Source organism: Mustela nigripes, chromosome 14 (assembly GCF_022355385.1).
Source record: "Mustela nigripes isolate SB6536 chromosome 14, MUSNIG.SB6536, whole genome shotgun sequence".
NCBI lineage: Eukaryota > Metazoa > Chordata > Mammalia > Carnivora > Mustelidae > Mustela > Mustela nigripes.
In genome coordinates, this window is record NC_081570.1 from 51,725,593 (window position 1) to 51,749,629 (window position 24,037).

A 24,037-nucleotide genomic window follows, 5' to 3' on the forward strand; every position below is an offset into this window, starting at 1 on the left:
TCTTTTTTTTTTTATTTTTATTTTTTTAAAGATTTTATTTATTTATTTGACAGAGAGAAATCACAAGTAGACGGAGAGGCAGGCAGAGAGAGAGAAGGAAGCAGGCTCCCTGCTGAGCAGAGAGCCCAATGCGGGACTCGATCCCAGGACCCTGAGATCATGACCTGAGCCGAAGGCAGCGGCCTAACCCACTGAGCCACCCAGGCGCCCCGACAGATTATCTTCTGACTCCCTGTAACAATTTACAGAAAACTCCTCTAATCAATACAGATTTTTACATGGTTTGCTGATGGTTCTCATTTAAAGGATGAAAATGGTAAATATTGTGCCAGCTATGTTACTGCAACTCCTTTGAAGTCATTGAGGTAGCACCTTTACCTCTGGCTACTTCGGCCCAACAGTCTGAGTTATACACCCTAACTCAAGCTTGTACCTTAGCCAAGAGTAGAACCACAAACATTTATACCAATAGCCAGTATGCCTTTAGGGTAGTTCAAGACTTTGATATGTTATGGAAACACTGAGGTTTCCTTACCTCCAATAGGGATAAAATTAAAAATGGTTCCTATGTCTACAATTTATTAGATGCCATACTTTTGCTGCTTGCTCTGGTTGTTAAGGTCCTGAACATTCTAAACGACTCCTAAACGACTCCCTGGATGCCAAAGGAAAACCATCTTGCTGATACTTCTGCCAAAAATGCTACTGTCAAGGAAACCAATGGCCAAACCTCTGTCATGTTCCAAAGGGATAGTCCCCCAAATGATAATTTTGAAAAACTGACCAGAGACATCCAACAATTGGCCCCAGAACAGGAAAAAATACTACAAATCTAATAACTATTCATTTGATTAAAAAGAAAAAACTGACTTGAACCAATTAACAATCTGGCCCTACCAGAAATCCTAAAATTCCCACTATTTACCCCTGTACATGCATTAAACCATTGGTCTACTAAAAAAAATGATAGTGTTCATGAACCAATATTGGTGAGTAAGTATTAATGAGGTCACAAAAAGTGCCCACCTCACTTGTCCCACCTGCCCAAAACACAATGCAGGGAACCTGCCTGCACAGCTCTCCAACACTTTAAATTACCTCAAAGACCATTCAGTTTTCACAAATGGATTTCATAAAGCTTTCCCATCTAATGGATTAAATATGCTTTGGTTATGGTTTGTATGTTTCCTCACTGGACTAAAGTTTTCCTTTGTAAACTGGCCATTGCCTCTTCTGTGGCCAAAATTCTATTAGAAAAAAAATTATCCCCACGTGGGGAACTTCTCTTGAACTTCAGTGATTAGGGAACCCATTTCATCGGTTAGGTGCTTTAACAAGTTTGTGCTCTTTGGATAGTTTTACAACACTTTCATTGTGCATACCATCATCAATCCTCAGGGTTAGTTGAACACACTAATGGCACTATTAAGACTCAACGCCACAAATATCTTGGCCTAAAGCATTGCCTTTGTTCTTTCTAAGTATCAGACCCACTCCCTTGGGAACTCATAGACTTTGAGACAGTCACAGGACATGCAATGCACTTGGCTCCTGATTCCTTTGACCCACAGTTGATAAAAGGAGATTATATTTCAATATTACAAAGGCCTAATTGCTTCTATCAAAACTAATTATGCCTTGTTAGAGCAATCTAACAGTGTACTCTCAGGAGACAAAAACTTTAAGCACCTCCTCTTGCAACTTGGGAGATTTCAACTACTAAAAAAAAAAAAAAAAAAAACCCAAAACCAAAACAAACAAACAAACAAATGCCTCCAGAAAGACTCTCTTCAACCTAGTTGGAAAGGCCCCTATCAGGGACTGTCACCCAACCCTTTTGTGCCAAACCTTAAGGAATGGACTCTTGGATTCATGTGACACATTCAAAGAAAGCATCAAATCCTGACTGGATCTGCACACCATCTGATCACAAAGATTTCCTGGAATTGAGGCCAACAATACCTGATAACACAGATTTCCCAAGATGTCTGGACCAGGTCTATTAGAAGGTTCAGGATTCACAGAAGTCTCTCTTTTTCATCTGGAATATTAGCTAACTCGGGATTCTTATCCAAAAGTCATGGTTTCCGAATTTTCAACTTTACTGTATTATTAACAACACATTTGGTTCCAACAGTTCTTTTGAGATAACAATACTTTTTAAAAAGGTCTTTGAAGTTTTACTGTTTTTCAAAAAGTTCACCAGCTATTGCTTCATGTTTATGTAAGGACCTACTTAGCCAGAGGGAGCCATTTTGTGTTTAGGCAGGGAACTTAGATTGATTCTGCCCCTCCCAGAGGAACTTACTTGCAAAGCCCAGATACAAGGGCAGGTCAGGCCAGGTGGAGACATCCAGTCAGCGGGGTGCGCATATATCTACTAGGGTAAATTGAAATTCAATTGGCCACCTGTGTGTGACCTGGCATGACTGTGCAGTTCTGTGTTGCTGACCCAGCATGACTGTGCAGTTTTCTCTGTGTATTGCAATCTCATTGGCCACCTGTGTATAGCCAGGCTCAACCACTTCTATAAAAGTTAGTCTGTGAGGCTGGGAGGGGTCACCTCTTTGTAAGAGATGGCCCTGACTGGTCATTTTGATTCGCAATGCTTGGTGTGGAAATAAAGCTTTGCTTGACCTTCGCTTTGTATCAGTCTTGTTCCTTTGATTAAGGACCCAACAGTTTATACCTACACTGTATCTTCTCCAATGCACAAGATAATTCTTTCAGTGTGCTCTTGCAGTAATCATCATTCTGCTTTCATGACCGCTTAAAGTAGGGACTTCAAGGAGGCATGCATACACGACATGGGTTTGCTTCAGCAGGGGTTAATTTTCTTCCCCAAGTTGGAATAAGTGCCAATATTTTAAGTTGGCTACTTTCAGATCTAGGATCCTGATTTAGAACCATCACACAATTTGTAATTGGGATGTTACTTTCCATTGTGTTACTTGCTGCCTGTCAAATCTTTGTAAAAACGATATATTCAGTAAGACAATTTCCAAAGCTTACAGTCTTGATAATATGGACCATAGAGGGGAAAATGCCTTAAGAGTTCTCCCTGCTACCCCTGGTTACTCAAATTTGACCTTAATAGGTTTCCAATTTGTACAATTTCCCTCCAAAGTGGGACATAACATCCAGGAGAGATCCTTCCTGGCACTAAAAGACAAGAGGTCACTGAATTAAGAAGAACCTGACCCTTAATCAGCAATGCTTTCGGAGAAAGATCTTGACGAAAGGGAGGAAATGTGAAAAATAATAAAGGGGAAGCCTCGTTAAAGTAGAGTAGGGAGGGGGCGCCTGGGTGGCTCAGTGGGTTAAGCCTCTGCCTTTGGCTCAGGTCATGATCTCAGGGTCCTGGGATCGAGCCCCACATTGGGCTCTCTGCTCAGCAGGGAGCCTGCTTCCTCCTCTCTCTCTCTCTCTCTCTCTCTCTCTGCCTGCCTCTCTGCCTACTTGTGATCTCTGTCTGTCAAATAAATAATCTTTAAAAAAAAGAAAATGTGGGGTAGGGAGGATAGAAGGGGAGGCTAAAAAGGGATCTCATACCACTGAACGTCAATTATAGCAAGAACTGTCAATGACACACCCCAACAGAAGAGTTTCCACAGGGAAGAACCCTTAACTACAAGTTGCAATACGGAAAGACGTACACTGCACCTCCTACAAAATACAGAGCACTCCTGCAACTCGGGCAAGGAGAAACCTTCAACTTGAACCTGAATTGACTGCCCTCCCACATACTTTGGGTCAAAATGACCCCTCCCAACTTCTTCCTTCTTCTCCGTAAAATAACTCCTCGCCTTTGTTGGACTTTACCTACCATTTCAATTCTTTGTTATTCCCTAGTAAACCCATTTTGCTAGTAAAAGAACAGGCTTTTTATTTTTAAGGACAACATAGTATCTACTCTACTTGTTCACAAAGGGACCCAACAAACAGCAATGAGGTGGGGGAGGGCGGATACCTACGGCATTTCGACACTCAGGAAAGCACCACCGCGAGTTTAAAGGAACCGAGCCCCCTTCTTCCTAAAGCAGAAACCCTTCGTAGGGAAACGCCGGAGTCTGAAAAGCGCGGGCCTGCGGCCGCCAGACGCGGTGTCACACGCAAGGTGGCCCGCTGGAAACACGCTCCCCCCTCCAAGAGATCCGAGTGTATGGGGGAAAGGGGAGGAGAGTCTAATTAAGGACCTAGGACTTCATTTTCCCTTGACAGTGCACCCCAGGACCCTCTCTCCGCTCTGGTCATTCCAGACCCCGACAGACGAGCGGCACAGCCGACTCTGTCCTCTCCTGATTCACCTTCCTAGATTTCTACCCGGACTGTTTGGGGAGGTGCTCTGAATCTTATTTCCGGTGGGGGGGGGAGGCGCAGTTGCCATGGTAATTAAAGGAAAGACCGAGGTCGGTGGGGCAGCGGTGAGAGGATCAGAAATCCGCGGAGAATTGGCGGCCCCTCCTCGCGTGCGAGCTGCAGTTAGGTAGCAAACAGCTCGCTGTCTCTGTCTCTGCGCCGCGCCCTGCCTCGCTCGCTGTCCGGCTTCCTTTTCTCTCACCAGCTTCTTTTACTTGTCTGTCACACCAGCGCTGGGTCCGTGTGCACCTCAAGTGTATATCAAACGGCAGCCGTGTCCTAGAGAAACCCCAGGACAGAGAGAGCTTGCCCGAGGTCGTCTGAGAACGGATTCCACCGCGCGGGGCCGGGGACTGGGCGGCTCTGTTTTCACTCGGCCCTTCAGAGCGGCCTGAGGCGCTTGTTAAAAACAAGTTTATTTTTCTTGCTGTCGTGTGGCGGGTTATTTACGGAGCCGTTTGCTGCGCTGGGCTGTCTAGGCCCCCGTCTTGGTCTCGGGCTGGAGTTTTCCGTGAAGGCGGTTTCCAAGCCGGAGGGGTGCGGTGATCGATTTGTTGAAGCTTCCGTTTAGTCTCTCGTCACAACAAGGGAAAAGAATAGAATTGTCGAACATTTCTGCTGTGGGATTTCCACGTGAGGGAGTCACCTTATTTGGAAAGCGTATTCGAGGACGACACCCCCCCCCCCCCCAAAAAAAAAAAAATTAAAAAAAAAAACCCAAAACCTTAAATTTAAAAATGGCTTGCTGCGAAATGAACGTTCATTCTTCTTTCCTTATCAGAACCGTTTCCGCACGCCCCTCCCCCAGATTCGTGAGGAGATGCGTGCACGCATATGTGTTTAAAACTGATGCCTAATTATAGTGGTATCAATTTGAGGTAACGAGACTGTGACACCGCATCCCTATGGGGTCCTTCTAAATCTGGTGTAATATGGAAGTGTCAGGCAGGCAGTCTGTGTATTATAAATAGGGTACTTCATCCATGATAAGCGATTATTATCTTTCTTTCCCAAGTGTAAAAGACCTATATAATTCAAGAAGGTGCAAGTGATTTAGGCCTCCTGAGTAAGAATCCAATGAGTCCTGAAGGGGACCCTACCTGTGTCGTCTTATTGTTGAACTTGAAATATTCAATTTATTAGGTTGGAATGTATTTTTAGAAGTCAAAGCTGGGTAAAATGATGTCGGAATCGGTTAGACCACCAGCACAATTTAGTGCCTCAGAGTAACTGTGGTACAAGAAGCCTTCATTCCCATTAATAAAGAAGAAACTGTTATCAAAATGTACTGCCTCTTGTTGCTGCTAGCTGGGTGACATCTCTGTCCCTCAATTTCCTTATCTGTAAAAGGGTCTAAAAGTACCTAACCGCTGTAATAAGGATAAATTAAGATGTATGGTAATTCTTTAAGGCTTATGAGCCGAGGTGCTATATAACCCCACAACATTATTAGTAAGGAATGCAGTAAAATCTCACAATAATGCTGTAAATGGGCTAAAAAAAAATTCATTCAAAAGGTTGTCCTGCATTACTGAGTTGTTGGTGAAGTGACCTTTTGCTCTTGCTGAGGGGATGGATGCCAACTGCTGATCACATTACATCCAAAGTCTCATTATTGTGGAGTTTCACTCTTTCAGAGTTTATTTAGCATTTATTATGTGCAAGGCACTGTTCTGTATTCTTCACATGTATTACCATATTTAATCCTCTTGACAACCTTATGAAAACTTAACTTCCTGTCCTTTTTTAAAAGATTTTATTTATTTGAGAGAGAGAGAGTATGAGAGATAGAGTGAGCACAAGTGGGGGGAAGCCGACTCCCCCACTGAGCAGGGAGGCTGATGTGGGACTCTATCCCAGGGCTCTGGGATCAAGACCTGAGCAGCAGGAGACCACTAACCAACTGAGCCACCCTGGTGCCCCAATATACTGTCCTCTAAGAGTATTGTTGTGTGCTTTTCCTTTGCTCTATGATACTTATTTTGTTTTTGGTGGTTTTTTTTTTTGAGATTTTATTTATTTGACAATACTTATTTTGTTTTTATATTACAGCTTTGCTTTGGCTTTATCCTTTTGGCTTCTCATATATATATATATATATACACACACACATATGTATATGTTGCATCTCATATATAGTTTATTTCTAAATGTACATGTATATTTATATATATGTATGTACTGCCAAAAGCTTATTCTAATTTAGCATATAATAATACAACCAGATACATATTATAGTTGTCTTTTTCCCCCCACATACAAAAACTTTAATGCAAAGGCAAGGTGACATTTGCATTTTAGGGGATTAACATTGACTAAAATATAAAATTATTTTCTAATAGAATGGCCATCAGTCCAGGAAGAGATGCAGCTTTCTCCAGTCAGAAGTCAGCGCTTTCAGAGAGTCCTCGAACAAAGAAATTTCCACTAACCGAAGAAGAGCTATTTTATATGAATTGTAGAGCTGCCTACTTAACTGTTTTTAAAAGCAGCTTAGAAAACATTATTTCGAAAGAACAACTTTACTTGGGTAAATTTTTCTTTAAAATTTACATATTTTTTCTTATTTGTTGAAAGTTAATAGATCAGAAAGACAGGAGTAAGAATTACTTTGTTGGATCATCCCAGTTTCTTAGGGAAGCTTGAGGAATGGAACTATATTATGCTATTATACCATTTTATATATTTATATATTCTAGTAGCTTCAAAATAAAACATTCAATGTTTATATAAACTAGATTAGTATTTTTAAAGCATCCATCAATTACTTGCTTAAAATATATTTTTTAAAATTCTTATTTGGTACCTTAAGATTTATATAAGATTCTATATATATAAGATTTTTAAGAGTCTATAATAATAGAATTTAAAGCATGTGGCATCTGAATCACTAGCCTGAATTTGAGCTACACTGGGAAAATGTCAAGAATATATAAAAACAGGTTGAATGATTATAAGTGATTATATATTCACATATATTCACATATATGTAGATATCAATCTATATATATGTGAATACCCATGTCAGTTTCATCACAGCTAATAACTTCATGAATACAGAAACTGAGTTATTTTGCCAACTTTAGAAGTTGGGGTTTCCTTAAAGATAAATACTGACATATTTTTACAATAATGTCTTAGGTTTGTACGCAGTAAGATCTCTATTTGAGGAAATTTGTATTTGAAATATGAAAATTGAAAAGATTAAATTTACATTTTTTATTATAAACTACAATTTTAGTTTTTTTCTTTATTCTTATGAAAGTAGTGTGAGGTCGTGAATCTCCTATTTAAAAGTTTAACCTGTCTTTCATTATTATGACGTTTAGTTTGTGAATCTATATATACTATGTGAGTAATATAGAATATATATTACTAGGTGAGTATATGAGTATTACTAAGGTGCTATCAGTTTTATAGAATTATCGGGATAATTCAGTGTTTTTTCAGTTTATATACACTTTCGGTTTTATGGTGAAATTCTCTTTGTAACATAATAATGATTGAGTTCAGATAATCTAGATTTTTAAAAAGTAGGGTAAATCAGTGATATCTTTCTTACTACTCTATCTTTCATCTATATCTTTCTGCCATTTATGCCTATAACATGTGCTTTGACATTCCATTTCAAGGTTGGACAGGACAGTACCATTTTCAAAGTTTTAGATTTCCTTTTTTTTCCCAACTTATAAATAATAACAGGTATTATGGATTCATGTTAAAGCTTAAAGTAAACCCTGGCAAAAGATCAGTATTTTCATGTAAACCTTTAAACATTTACAGTTACATGTTTTTACTGTTATTAGACATAATAACGGACTCCAACTAATTCCAAAATTAGAAATTTAGTTACATTAGTAATTACTAAGTTATACCTATTTCTTAGATATGGGAATGACTGCTTACTGAGTACATGTTTAGGCATAATTAATTTTATTCTGAGAAAGTTTTGTAATTAGTAGTACATTAAAAACCCGTTTTTGTTTTGTTTTTTTTACAGAGGGGGAGGGACAGAGGGAGAGAGAATCTTAAACAGGCTCCATGCCTACTGCAGAACCCACTGTGGGGCTTGATCTCACAACCCTGAGATCGTGACCTGAGCCAAAATCAAGACTTGGAGCTTAACTGACTGAGTCATCCAGGTGCCCCCAAAAGCCATTTTGTTATTAAAGACAGCATCAAGTGTATGCTGACCTGCTACTTGTAGGAAAGTTACATACCCATTGTCTCAAAGCTGTATAAAAAATAGCATTTTCTTTTTTTTTTCTTTTTCTTTCTTTTTTTTTTTTTTTAAGATTATTTATTTTAAGGGACGCCTGGGTGGCTCAGTTGGTTAAGCGGCTGCCTTCGGCTCAGGTCATGATCCCAGCGTCCTGGGATCGAGTCCCATATCGGACTCCTTGCTTGGCGGGGAGCCTGCTTCTCCCTCTGTCTCTGCCTGCCACTCTGTCTGCCTGTGCTTGCTCTTGCTTCTCTCTCTATGACAAATAAATAAATAAAATCTTAAAAAAAAAAAAAAGATTATTTATTTTAAAAAGAGAGAGAGAGAGACAGAGAGCACGGGGGCGGGGGCGCAGAAGGACAGAATCTTTGAGCCTACTCCCCACTGAGTGCAGAGCCGACAAGGGGCTCCATTCCACAGCCCATGACATCATGACCTGAGCTGATCAGACACTTAACTGACTGAACCACCCAGGCACCCCTCTTTCTTTTTCCTTTCCCCTCCCTTCCTTCCTTCCTTCCTCCTTCCTTCCTTTCTTCCTCTCTCTCCTTCTTTCTTTCTTTCTTCCTCTCTCTCCTTTCTTTCTTTCTCTCCACCCCTCATTTGGGGCTTGAACTCATGACCCCAGATCAAGAGTTGTATGCTCCACTCACCAAGCTGGCCAGACACATGGACTTTTCACCTCAAATCACAACTTCATTTAGGTCCTACTTGTATTCTTACCTTTTAAAGGGTGGAGGTTGGCTGGGGATGGAATCCTAAAACACATGTACCTTTTCCCTGATTATCTTAATAAATGAATTATGGAATTGTTCATTTTTATGCTAGGCAAATACTTATCTTTTTTTCATTCCTAGGGCAGCATGTAATCAGGGCCTTTGTCTACATCCAAAATAAGCCTTTGGAAGTTAAAAAAAATTACATTTTCTCCACTGCTACAAATTTTCACAAAGCCTTCCTAGGTGCAAATTCTGTTGCCTTTAGGTGATTGTGATGTTTCCTTTTCTCTACCAAAGTTTTAATTATCTAGGTATGCTGCATTGTCATAAGCTGGAGGATGGGAACGTTTCTCTTAGTCTGTGGACTTCTAATATGTTACTAACCTTAAATCATGACCACAGGTAGCAATTATACACTTCAGGTGTGGACTTCCTATTTAGATTAGAAACTTGAGCAACCAAAAAGTTTGAATCTCTTAAAAAAAAAAAAACAACCCACCCTGTATTATGCTTCTACACAGTGAATGTTCAATATAATGGACTCACAAATATCCGTATTTATCACTCTGCTCTAATTTCTATTTCCTTGAGGGTATTTTTTTTTCCTTGGGGGTATTTTTAAAAATTATTTTATATATATTAGTCCTTATTCATCATATTGTGGGCTATCCGTATGATCATTTTTTAGTGCTGATTGACAGTGCCCAGATCTTGTGAAATCTCACCTAAGATAGTTAGAAATCCCCAATATAAGGCTTTCTAGTATTTGTTGGTAACAAAATTCAGGACTGTTTTACCTTTAATTTTATTAATTCCATCTATAGTGCTTAGGAATCTTATCACTGGTTCATTTTAGATAGTATTAAGTCTTAAGATGTAGAGATTTGTTTATGTACAAATTGCCAGTTTACTTCTTTTAAACTGTACAAAATATAATTGTTTAGAACCATTATATTTCAGTGTGTAGGATATACACAAATACAAAGCCTTTCTCACATTGTGATTTATTACCTCACATTGATATAAGGGCATGCCTTTTAAAACAATAACATCTCATGAATAACTGGTTATAGGAGTATTTTTAAAGATTCTTCTTAAGAAAAGAGTAATTCAATCACTGCATCTCCGTAATAGACTTCTCTCAAAGTATGTTGAGATTCTTGAGTTTTAGCAAGGCTATAACTGCAAATAGCTAAATTTTGTGCATGTATTTGACATCTGTGATATGATTAATATTCTTGAAACCCTAGTATCTAGCAATGATGAACATTTTAGATATCATGCCTTATTGACAATAATTTCCTCAAATTAATGATTTCCTTATTTCACTAAAGTATTTGTTGGGCCAGAAAAGTAATAATTAATGCTTTTTGTGGTTATTCTTAGATCCTCAAAACAATTAAATGGATGATTATTTTTAATCTTTTTTTTCCAGGCACTTTTACAAAGTAAATCATGTTATCAGTTAAACCATATAGGTTGAGAACCAACTGTCAGAACAGAAAAATATTTAATTCTGGTATTAATAGATCAAGAATCTGTAGCTGGTAACATATATATTTTTTCATTTTTGAAAGTCAGGCATACATTGATAATCACTAGATTATGAACCCCAAAGGTATGTATGTACTTTTGTATAATATTATAATATAAAATAATGATGGAAAGAAAAAATAATTCAGAATACAATCCCAAATGTTACTATAACAAATAATACTTGCTTTTTTGGACAGCTCTACAGCATGCAGGAAGAAATCCATCCCAAAAAACCATTAATAAGTATTGGACTCCTCAAACTGCCAAACTGAATTTTGATGATTTTTGCATAATTTTAAGGAAGGAGAAACCTACTTCAAAATCAGAACTACTAAAATCATTTAAGCAATTAGATGTAAATGACGATGGCTCTATTTTACACACTGACCTTTATAAACTTCTAACAAAGGTAAGATTTGTGAAATAGTTTTGTAATATGCATTGCTGGCAAAACTATTTGGAATATAGTTTTGGCTACCAAGGCCACATTAAAAATAATTATTTCATTAGCAGGTGAAATGAATCACATATATGTTGTTTATAAAGTACTTAAGGATCCTTCTGGATGAAAGGTGCTCTGTAAATAAAACATAAAGTATAAAATAGAACCCATGTTGCAATCCCTTATGTTCCCTTACAATTATTTGCTGCCCAGAATGTTTTGTAATTTGGGAATAGATTCATATGTGATAAATAAAAAAGAAGCAAAATATAAATGGGATTGGGAATCCATTCTGATTCTTGGTATACCGTGAGAAATCATCATTACTCTAAATTCAGTGATAATATTATTACTGGTTTGATGATATATATTGTTGAAATTTAGCAAACTGAAGTTCATACTTCTACAGAATTCAGTAAAATTGTGAAATTTTATTTTATTGTTTCATTCTTGCTCAATATAATACTCATTCTGAGATTTATAATGAAACCATATAGTGAAGCTGACTTCTAGAAAAAATTAAAATGAATTTCCACTCTGCCCTTTCCCCCTCATAATAAAGTGATTGTCATGTTTCTTTAAAATAAATCTTGTTTTGGGAGAAGGGGGGTGGGGTTATGGACATTGGGGAGGCTTTGTGCTTTGGTGAGTGCTGTGAAGTGTGTAAACCTGGCGATTCACAGACCTGTACCCCTGGGGATAAAAATATATGTTTATAAAAAAATAAAAAATTTTAAAAAAAATAAATCTTTTTTTTTCAGAGAGGTGAGAAGATGTCTCGTGAAGAAGTAAATGCCATAATAAGTTTGGCAGATGTAAATGCTGATGGCAAATTCGATTATATCAAGGTACATAAGATCATGTTAATGTAAATTTGTATACTGTATAGGAGAAGAATTTTTAAAGGAGAATATCTTTTTAATATTGGCAATGACATTTTAATATGTTGTGTACAAGTTACACTTGAAATTTAATCTGAAGAGTATTGTAATCTGATGACTATATTAGAAACAATCAAGGTAAAATACTTGCATGTACTCATAAAACATAGAGACTATCCTCAGGAATATACCTTTTTTGGGGTGGAAGAATCATAACAATTATTTAGAACAAACTCAAGTCTATACATGTCTTATAAAAAAATAATAAATCACCTCTCTTTGTGTAACATTTTATTTTCACTCAGAGTATGACCTTCTCATTGAATCATGGCTGCATTTCACTAGGTCACTTGGGGGTGGTCAATCTGATTTCAGGAAAATAAAATGACTAACCTAGTTCAATAGGAAATATATACCATCTATCAGTCTATCTCTTGCCTACTAATGTGCATTTGCCTCCTCCCAAATGTATGATTGAATGTCTCACCCACTGGACTACTTTTTTATTTCCTATAGTTTTGTAAATTATACATGACAACCATTGAGCAATGTCTCAAAACTACTGTAGAAAAACTGGAGGTTGACAGTCAACTGAAGCGTCAGCAGTTTGGAAGCCACACTGAAGGATCCCCTGAAAGGGACCCATCACCAGTACCAAAACCATCACCCAGAATCATAAGAAAAACTGATCAGGAAACATTCTCAAATAAAGGTATTTACTTTTGACACTAAGGATTTCTTGGTCAAGAATGAAGAGTCATATTCAGATAAATTTTTCTTCTAAGCTTATCAGTGATAAAACAAATGACAAGCCAGCTTTTGTTAGGTACTGTTTCTAGACTCTCAGCTGTAAAAATCTATTGAAGTAAAAATTTTATTGTAGAACTTAGCTTGGCTATGCTTATTATATTTTGTTAAAACTAAAATTTCAGGGTAAAGAGTGACATACTGAAATATAGAATCTTATTAGTAGCCCATATATTAGGGACCATTAAAGACAGATAAATATGAAATGTCTGACTTTATTTCAATAGGAAGAGCGAAGAGAAAGAAATTAATAGACATGTCTTTTATACTACACTGTATTTAGAAATAGACTTAGTATTGATAACTTTTCATGATGTGAGACTATTACTTGTTACAGGTGATACCAGGAGTTCTTTAATGGCAACAACTAGAAAGTTCAAAACATCTGTTTCCTTCACAATTATCATGGGTGCTAATAGTAACCGAAATTCAAAGTTAACTGAGCCAAACTCAATAAAGGTATTATATTTTATATTATTTATTTACATTTTAAGATTTTATTTATTTATTTGAGAGAGAGCATGAGTGGTGGAGAGAGGCAGAGGGACAACAGACTGCCTGCTGAGCAGGGAACTCTATGACATGGGGTTGGATCCCAGGAGCCTGAGCTTATGACCTGAGCCGAAGTCACCCAGCCAACTAAGCCACCCAGGTGCCCCAAAGGTATAGTATCTTAATAAATTAATAGGTAAGAATTTTTCTGAAAAAAATATTGACAATAAGTGTATATATAATTATTCGATGTCCACAGAGAACCAGTGAAGTTTGTGAAGTAATTTTCTGAGATTTTTCTGTGGATTACAGCATTTCTACCTATAGGCCAGTTTTAGTAATTTTAAAGTAAAAATGATGAATAAGAATATTATTAAAAGGTCGGGCGCCTGGGTGGCTCAGTGGGTTAAGCCGCTGCCTTCGGCTCAGGTCATGATCTCAGGGTCCTGGGATCGAGTCCCGCATCGGGCTCTCTGCTCAGCAGAGAGCCTGCTTCCTCCTCTCTCTCTCTCTGCCTACTTGTGATTTCTCTCTGTCAAATAAATAAATAAAATCTTTAAAAAAAAAAAAAAAAGAATATTATTAAAAGGTATTTAGTTTGAAAGAGGTGACTTTTCGAGTTTTTGAAGAATTGATTTTATATATATATATATACTTTGCCAAGCAAAGTATATTAAGCTATATATATAACTTATATATATAGCTATATATATATATATTTATAAAACTATATATATCTACTTTGCCAAGCAATTTTTAAATTTTGCTTAACAAATATTTTCCATAGGTATTTCTTATAAATAAATCATTCATTCAATATCAATTCCTGTGAGAGAAAGACAACAAAGTCACTTTGCTAAGTCAATATTTGTCGAGTGTTAATATTGATCTTCTTTCTTTGTTTTCCCTTTTTAGACTCAACCTTTACTAGTTTTCTTTCAACAGAAAATAATAGCTACAGAAATATAAAACATTAACTGGAAACTGCTAGGATACATTAAAAATGTGTACCTAGAGACCTCTGTAAAAGGGGGAAAAATGGTTATGACCACATACTATAACTGCTGTTAGAAAACTGAACTGATTGTTCTCAAGGGCTACATTTTTGTTTCAAATAACAACTCTGTATTTGTTATTGAACTCTGAAGTCCCTTATATCTTTAAATTGCTAGAGAGTGACATTTGTTCTATATTAAAATTTTAAAACATTATCTCCAAGGAATTTTGTCCAGACTGTTTAGGAATCTCTACACCCTAAGCAATTTGGTGTGCATGTCCAACATGTTCACACACAATATTTAGTGCTCCAGCAATATTATATTCTACCAATGGAAGCTTCCTGTATTTTTAACTAAATTAAATGCTCATAAAATTAACTTAGTTAAGTGATTGTGGTTTACCTAATTCAAAACTATAAATAATTTTAACCAATATAGAGAAATATTAATATGGATTATATTAAAACCATAATAAGACTTTTTCTCAGTGTCATGCTCCTGTTAATGGGGCTCTTACCAATATAATTTCTTTTTGTTTTAACTAATACAATTTCTTAATGTAGCCCAACTCAAATATTCATTAAGAAGGAAATATATGCCAGCTATTTTGCTTAGTGTAAAAAATGGGTATTATATTAAAAAATGAAAAATTTACTTGTCTATTAATATTATACCAAGGTAGTACAGCATAGTATTTCATTTATTCACTCATTTATTTAACAAATATTTATTGAGTGTTAACACTGTGACATGCTCTGGTTTAGATACTGATTAAGGGCTTTGAATAGAGACAGGCCTATGCTTGAATTTTAGCTTTGTTACTTGTTAAGTTAGTCAGCAGCTCTTCTGAGTCTCAGTTTCCTTATCTATAAATTGAGAATAATTATATTTAGTGTATTTTTGAAAGATTTAAATAATCTCACATGTATTAAGCATTTAGCATGGTGCCAGGAACATAGTAATCACTTAGATAATACTGTTACTAATATTATAGAACTAAGATATGACTGTAGGTATTTATATAGGAATGACATGATAAAAGTATAGTTTAAGAACTCAAGCTGCTGGAGCACCTGGGTGGCTCAGTAGGTCAACCATCTGCCTTTGACTCAGGTCATGATCCTGGGATCCTGGGATCAAGCCCAAGGTCAGGGTCTCTGCTTAGCAGGAGAGTCTGCTTCTCCTTTTCCCTCTGTCCCTGCTCATGTGCACTCTTTCCCCCTTACTCTCTCTCTCAAATAAGTAAATTAAATCTTTAAAAAAAAGAAAGAAAGAAAGAGAACTTATGTTACTGTTGTAGGTTATGTATGGAAACCTCAATTTAGGGAGACTATCTGAAAGGCTGATAGAGACAGGTAGGCTTAGGTTAGTACCTGAAAAAAATAAGGAAGGAACAAATCTAACAGATAACGCCATAGTTAGTCTATAGGCCATAGTGATTGTGTAACAAAAGGCAACTTATATTTTGCATCTAAGACATCAAGAGAAGGGAGTGATGCTGATGACAAGGAGAAATTAAGTAAAAGATACTGGAAAAATTAATGATTAAAAGCAGATGGCAGGGGCACCTAGGTGTCTCAGTCGGTTAAGCGTCTGTCTTCAGCTCAAGTCATGATCTCAGGGTGCTGGGATCACACTCTGAGTCAGGCTCCCTGCTCATTGGGGATTCTGCTTCTCCCTCTCCCTCTGTCTCTGGCCCTGATTTGTGCTCTCTTAAATAAATAAATAAAATCTTAAAAAAAAAAAAAAAGAAGAAGAAAATGGCATACTGTCAACTTTTAAATTTTGTGGCTTTCATTTAAGATTTAATGTGTTTTGGAAATATTTCATAGTCTTCATATTATTTACCCAGCTTTTAATTTTTTTTTTTTTAAGATTTTATGTGTTTATTTGACAGAGAGAGAGCACAGGCAGGGGTAATGGGAGAGGGAAAGCAGGCTCCCCACTAAGCAGGGAACCTAATGTGGGGCTGAATCCCAGGATCCTGGGATCACTCCCTGAGCCCGAAGCAGACGCTTAACCGACTGAGCTACACACATGCCCCTTACCTGACTTTTTATATCCTATTTCTGTTGTTAATACTTCCCACTATTGTTTACTATCTGATATTTCTTAGATGAGCTGAAATGACTTTCTTTTAATCTGTGAATTTTAAAGATTCTTCTATTTAGCAGGATTCAGTTGTTTGCATTTTACTTTGAAATTTTAAAGTAAATTTCATGAATTTTATAAGTATTTTCTGAGAAGTACTCATTATAAATATAGTTACTGTGTGATTTATTTTTTCAGTTAAAATTTTTAAAATTTATTTTTTAATTTAAATTCAGCTAACATATAGTGTATTATTAGCTTCCGAGGTAGAGTTCATTGATTCATCAGTCTTACATAACACCTAGTTATTATATCCCATGCCCTCCTTTAATGTCTGTCACCCTCTTACCCATCCCCCTAACCCTACCCCTGCCCCAACAATCCTCAGTTTGCTTCCTATGATTAAGAGTCTGTTAAGCTTTGTCTCCCTCTCTGATTTCATCTTGTTTTATTTTTCCCTTCCTTCCCCTATGCTTCTCTGTTTCTTAAATTCAACACGAGTGAAATCCTATAATTGTCTTTCTCTGATTGACTTATTTTGCTTAGCATAAGTGTGATTTGTTTTAACTAAGATCGATAGATTAAGTTATTAGAAAAACCGTTAAATTAATTTTCTCTTCAAATACTTAAAATCTATTTAAACAAGTTTGGGTACCTTAATTTCTTTCTTTTTAAAAAAGATTTTATTTATTTATTTGACAGAGAGAGACACATTGAGAGAGGGAACATAAGCAGGAGGAGTGAGAGAGGGAGAAGCAGGCTTCCCATGGAGCAGGGAGCCCGATGCAGGGCTCAATCCCAAGACCCTGGGATCATGACCCCAGGCAAAGGCAGACACAATGAGACACCCCGGTGCACTGGGTGCCTCAGTTTCATGTGTAGTGGAGGAATATGGAATTGGGACAGAGGAAGGTCTTTTCAGAAGTTAGAAAATTGTTGAAATGGGGTATCCATGAATCATACGTTAAACTACAAATTCATACAATTGGTAAAGGACATGAATTACAGGAGCAAAATAAGACCCTTTCGATAGATCATGTGTAGGTACTTTATCACTTTTTTTTATTTAATCCTGAATCCTGCTCATTTAGGTTTTGTAATATGCAAGGAATGTTAGGAATTTTTCTTTGAGAGAGGAATAGCTTTGATTGCCAGACTTGACTAGAATTAGAGAAAGCCTAAACCATGAGTTGTAAACTCTAGAGATGCAATACTTCCTACATCCAGACTCATAGCATGTTTTTTTTTTTTAAAGATTTTTATTTATTTATTTGCCAGACAGAGATCACAAGTAGGCAGAGAGGCAGGCAGAGAGAGAGAGGAGGAAGCAGGCTCCCTGCCGAGCAGAGAGCCCGACGCGGGGCTCGATCCCAGGACCCTGGGATCATGACCTGAGCCGAAGGCAGAGGCTTTAACCCACTGAGCCCCCCAGGCGCCCCTAGAATGTGTTTTAAATATGTGTATTATATAAAACACATATGTTATATAACATATGCATATATTGGGTATGATATGTTATATAACATTTGTTTTATATATGTCTATATAACAATTCAAATACAAACATTCTAAAGTAGAAGTGGTTGTCTAAATTTTTTTGAAGACTCCAAATAATTAAATTCCTCATATTTTCAAAATGATGATCGATTCAGCTTGTCAGTTAGATAGCAATCTAAGTCTATGCTAGATCTACTGCTTAGTAATTCTACCTCACCTAAAACTTTAATAATAATATAGAATTGTATGTCAAAACAAATTGTATTCTCTATAGTGTTCCAAGAAATATCACTTTACTGATACATTTAAGTCTTTTGATAAGTAGAATTTTCAAGTTAACCATTTTTAATTTGTGCTTCTTTTCAGCATTTCCTTATACATTGTGAATGAAAATAAGTAAAATTTGTATATGACAAATAAATTCAGTTCTTTTTCCTTTTACTTGAATTTACCTGAATTGGTAGAATATAGCACCACCTTATGCCCTGTGTAAGAATTACAAGCTACTATTTTATTTCTGCTTTGTATTGTTAAAAACTGTATCACCAGAATTTCTTACACTGTTATTCTAAAACTTTTTCTAAAAACTCAACTCCTTCCATTTTTCTTATAATCCTCAAACTGTCAACTTAATCTATAATCCTCTCAAATTGATTTATTTGAATGAGCCGGCCACTTTATCCATACTTTTTTTTTTTTTAAGATTTTATTTATTTATTTGACAGAGATCACAAGTAGGCAGAGAGAGAAAGAGAGAGAGAGAGGAAGGGAAGCAGGCTCCCTGCTGAGCAGAGAGCCTGATGCGGGGCTTGATCCCAGGACCCTGAGACCATGACCTGAGCCGAAGGCAGAGGCTTAACCCACTGAGCCACCCAGGCGCCCCATACTTTTTTCTTTTAATTCATAGCATTTTCATCTAGGTTCTAGAGGAAAAGCTTTGTGTGATTGGAAGTCTATTTGTTTTTTTGTTTGTTTGTTTATTTTTTAAGATTTTATTTATTTGTTTGACAGGCAGAGATCACAAGTAGACAGAGAGGCAGGCAGAGAGAGAGGGGAGGAAGCAAGCTCCTTGCCCAGCAGAAAGTCCGATTCAGGGCTTGATCCCACCCTGAGATTATGACCTGAGCCGCAGGCAGAGGCTTAACCCACTGAGCCACTCAGGTGCCCCTGGAAGTCTATTTGCTTTAAAAGAAATTTAGATTAAATAAGCTCTTTTTTAAAAATAACTCTGGCAGATCTTAAGAATTTGAATTTGAATGCTTCCTTTTAACAGGAGAGCTACAAATTCTCCTTACTAATGTCATTATTTAGTATTAAAAATAATCTGATTATTACATTGAAGTTTGTTTGATATAAATAATGTGGCATTTGTCTCTCTGTTTATAATAGCTATTGTTCCATCATTTTCCAGCCTTATTAACCATGTATTGTAAAATCTAGGTTGGCTGTTTTTCCAAGGAAACTTATAAATTCCCTTCCTATACTTTTTCTAAAATTGGAATTTAGGAAAGACCTCCAATGATAATGTTTAACTCACTCCCCAGCTAAAGGCATCTCTTATCAGCCCATGGCACTGCCCCCTGAAAGTACAATAAGCACATGGAAAAATTCTTCCATCTTTGAGTTTCCCAAATGTCACATCCTATGGTCACTACCAGCTTACCAGGCAAAGTGCAATATGGGCTTACCTCGTTTTATTTTGATTCATTTTATTGTGCCTCACAGATAGTGCATTCTTTTTAAGTTTTTATTCATTCATTTAAGTAATCTTTATATCGAACATGAGACTCAAATTCACAACCCGAAGATTTAGAGTTACACACTCCTCTGAGCCAGTCAGGCTACCTCTGCATTTTTTTGTTTTTTAAAGATTTTATTTATTTATTTGACAGAGCGATCACAAGTAGACAGACAGGCAGGCAGAGAGAGAGTAGGAAGCAGCCTCCCTGCTGAGCAGGGAGTGCAATGTGGGCTCCATCCCAGGAACCTGGGCACCCAGGTGCCCCTAATTTTATCTTAACACTGACTATGACCCAAGCCAAAGGCAGAGGCCTTAACCCACTGAGCCACCCAGGCGCCCCACCCCTGCATTTTTTTTTTTTAACTGAAGTTTTGTGGCATTCCTATATCAAGCAAGTCTATTGATGCCATTTTTTCAACAGCATTTGCTCACTATGTCTCTATGTCACATTTTCGTAATTCTCAGTATTTTAAACTTTTCATTATTATTATATTTGTTATAATTATCTGTGATCAGTGATTATGACTTGCTGAAAGTTTAAATGATGGTTAGTATTTTTAGCAATAAATTATCTTATAATTAAGGTGTGTACATTGTTTTTTAGACATAATGCTAATTATGTCTAAAATTGCACACTTAATAAACAATAGTATAGTGTAAACATAACTAACTTTTCTATGCACTGGGAAACCAAAAAATTTGTTTGACTTGCTTTATTATGATACTCATTTTATTGTGGTGGCCTGGAACCAAACCAGCAATATCTCCGAGGTACACCTCTATTTTTAGTTTGTTTAAACACTTTATGAACTATGGAGGAGGAGGCTGCAACACCCATAATTAAATACAAATTTTCCAGCCACTAAAATCTGCATTTCTTTTTAAGATTTTATTGATTTATTTGAGAGAGAGAGAGAGATTACAAGCAAGGGGTAGGGTAGAGGGAGAAGCAGGCTCCCCACTGAGCAGGGAGCCTGACGGGACTCCATCCCAGAACCCTGGGATCATGACCTGAGTCAAAAGCAGATGCTTAACGACTGAGCCACCCAGGTGCCCCAAATCTGCATTTTTCAATAAGGAACCCAAATAATTGTTTATCCTTTTTTAAAAAGTATTTTTATTTATTTATTTATTTGAGGGAGAGAGCGAGAGAGGGAGAGAGAGATAAAGAGGGAGAGCATGAGCAGGGGGAGAGGGAGGAGTAAAGGGAAAAGCAGACTCTCTGATGATTAGGGAGCCCCATGCAGGGCTTGATGCCAGGACCTGGGGATCATGACCTGAGCCAAAGGCAGATGCTTAACCAACTGAGCCACCCAGGTGCCCCTAATTTTATCTTAACACTGTAATATATGGGTAATTCCAAGTAATAATGCTTTCTCATACTTTATTAGTAATTTCGTAACAAGAGATTTTTCTTTCAACATGAGCTTTCTTTAAATACCAGATTTTGAAAAAATCATGCCAGATATTTAAGTGAGGAAAAAGAACAGAATTTTGAATATAGTTGGTAGTTTGGAGAGAGAGCAAGGAGACCTACCTAGGTCCGTCTCTGGTTCTGCGATCAAGGAGAATTGTGACAAATAAATTTCTTTATTTTTCAGACTTTCCTCAATGAAAGAGAAGTCTGGACTGGATTGATTTTTATACTTCTACCTTAAATATTTTATAATTCTAAACTAGTATCCCTTACCATTCTATATGGGTGACTATAAACATATTCACAAAATATTTTAGATCTAATTCCATTTGATAATGCTATAGTCAAAATTGATTTGAAAGGAAATCATGTTATCTATTTGATGTCAGAATCTTAATTCAAACTCTCAAATGGTAACTTGTCTAAATACTGTGTGAGTATATCTTTCCTTTCTTCTGTGTAACAATTGTCATCTTCCAGGGTCATGTTAATTATACCTCGCCCAATTGGCTTTGAAGAATGTCAGCATCTGTTATTAGTCCTTGATATATTCCCATCCAAGGGATTTACAGGGGGGCTAAATGAAAATCTGTATATACTCTTACTCACCATTAATAGTGGAACTTGAACTTTTGGCTCAAGCCCCTGTTTGAGCCTCATTGAGTTATAAAAAATTTTGAATTTAGTACCCAGAGTATATTTTGTTTTGGAAATATGATCTAATGGTAGAAGCATTGATCCAAAATTCTTAGGCTGTAGACCTAATATTTCTACAAACTCCTTGTAAAATTCAGATTCTATATAACCTCTGGGTACCTTAATTTCTCTGTTTATTAAAATGACTAATTTATATCTACCCCTTACTGCTTCATAGGGATGTTGTTGAAACATCATATATAATGACTCGTTTCTGTCACGGGCAATATACTTACAAAGATGAATTCTAATAATATAAGGTCACATTTTAATTTTTCAGAATTAAAAATACACATATCTTTTATACCCCAAAGGTGTAGCGGTGCTTGTGATTAATGACTGATTGGAAGCTTGAGTAACAGCTCAGCAGTAATGGTAATTTCTTAAAATTCAGTTTAAGAAGAAATCTCCAAAGAAAAGATGAGTATAAAAATGGAAAACTTACATAAGTTGAAAAGTAACGAAAACTAAAATAAAATGAAACAGAGAAAATACATACATCAAAGCTTACAAAGGGCAGTCAATATCTAAACAGTCAAAATAATTTATTAAAATATGTAACAAAAATACCAAGTCTGTAATAGACCTATGAAAATAGAGGTGAATAGGCAGTTGACACAGAAGGAGACAAAGATAATAAGCATATCAGGAAAAGTCCAATCTTGCTAGTAATCAGAGAACTTCAAATTAATGCAAAAGTTGGCACAATACCACTTTATTATATCATTTTATTGCATAAATATAAATTGACACAGAATTGATATAATACCGTATACAAAAATATGTGGAATACTATAAAGAATATTTTATGGACCCACACCTTGCTTAAGAAATCATTCCCCACCATCACCCAGTTGTTGGGTTTTTTTAAAAAGATTATTTATTTATTTATTTATTATTTTGAGATACAGCATGACCTGAGAGAGGTATAGAAGGAGACGGAGAGAGAATCTCCTGCAGACTCCCCACTGAGCATGAAGCCCGATGCCATGCTCCATCCCAGGACCCCTGAGATCATGACCTAAGCCCAAAACAGGAGTCAAATGCTTAACTGACTGAGACACCCAGTTGCCCCCCACCATCCAGTTTTTTTTAAAATGATAACACTACTGACCAAGTTATGGTAGTGGCAGAATTATTACACTATACATTGTTGGTGGTATTGTAAAATTGGATCACTGTTTTACAAAGCAATATAGTAACACATGTCATTAGCCTTAAAAGTGTGTATACTTAAATAAATAAAAATAAAATCTTTAAAAAAAATGTGCATACTTTTGGCCTAGGAGTTCTTTTGAAGGCTATTATTCATGAAAGGAAAAGCATTTAGACATATAGCCTTCATTTTATTATTATTTATACTGATAAGAAATTAGAAATGACCTCGATATCCAACATTTTAGAAATAAGTAATGATATTCCAATTCAATGGATTAATTATAGAACTAGTCAAATTAAAAAAAAACTATTACTTAGCAAAATGTTTTTTCTCATTATGGCAAAATATACATAACATAAAATTTACCATTTTAACCATTTTTAAGTGTATGATTCTGTGCAGTAAGTACATTCACATTGTTATGCAACCATCACTACAATTATATCTAGAACTTTTTCATCATCCCCAGCTGAATCTCTTTACCTATAAAACAATAACTCCCCATTTCTTCCTCTTTCCACTCTTGGCAAATACTGTTCTACTTTCTGTCTCTGAATTTGACTAATCTGGATACCTCATATAATTAGAATCATACAATATTTGTCCCTTTGTGTCTGGCTTACTTCACATAGCATAATGTCTTCATGGTTTATCCATGTGTAGCATATGTTAGAATTTTATTCCCTTTTAAGGCTGAAGAATACTCCATTGTATGTGCATTCCACATTTTGTTTATCCATTCATTCATCAGTAGACATTTGGATTCTTTTCACCATTCAGCTCTTGAGAATAATGCTGCTATGAAGACGGTTGTACAAATATCTGTTTTTGATACACATCCACAAATGGAATTGCTGGGTCATGCAGTAATTTCATGTTTAATTTTTGGGGGAACTGACAATCTTTTCCACAATGGCTTCATATTTTACATTCCTACCAGCAACGAACAAGATTTCCATTTCTCTACATCTTTATCTGCA

General features: G+C 36.3%; 2 protein-coding genes across 4 annotated transcripts in view; one reads left to right on the plus strand and one right to left on the minus strand.

Moving 5' to 3' along the window:
* Positions 1-4,092, minus strand: part of ITGB3BP (integrin subunit beta 3 binding protein) — a 70,395-nt gene extending 66,303 nt beyond the window's left edge. The window contains exon 1 of the mRNA XM_059374976.1: positions 3,975-4,092. Coding sequence (XP_059230959.1) covers positions 3,975-3,979 — 5 coding nt within the window. The 5' untranslated portion in view covers positions 3,980-4,092. The remainder of the gene's footprint in view (positions 1-3,974) is intronic.
* A 262-nt stretch (positions 4,093-4,354) lies between these two features.
* Positions 4,355-24,037, plus strand: part of EFCAB7 (EF-hand calcium binding domain 7) — a 50,989-nt gene continuing 31,306 nt past the window's right edge. Inside the window, exons 1-6 of one of the 3 annotated variants that reach the window (XM_059374978.1) lie at positions 4,355-4,486; positions 6,702-6,889; positions 11,034-11,245; positions 12,040-12,126; positions 12,676-12,871; positions 13,304-13,425. In XM_059374978.1, coding sequence (XP_059230961.1) covers positions 4,386-4,486; positions 6,702-6,889; positions 11,034-11,245; positions 12,040-12,126; positions 12,676-12,871; positions 13,304-13,425 — 906 coding nt within the window. In that variant the 5' untranslated portion in view covers positions 4,355-4,385. The remainder of the gene's footprint in view (positions 4,487-6,701; positions 6,890-11,033; positions 11,246-12,039; positions 12,127-12,675; positions 12,872-13,303; positions 13,426-24,037) is intronic. The other 2 variants (XM_059374979.1, XM_059374980.1) reach the window with 2 other exon arrangements.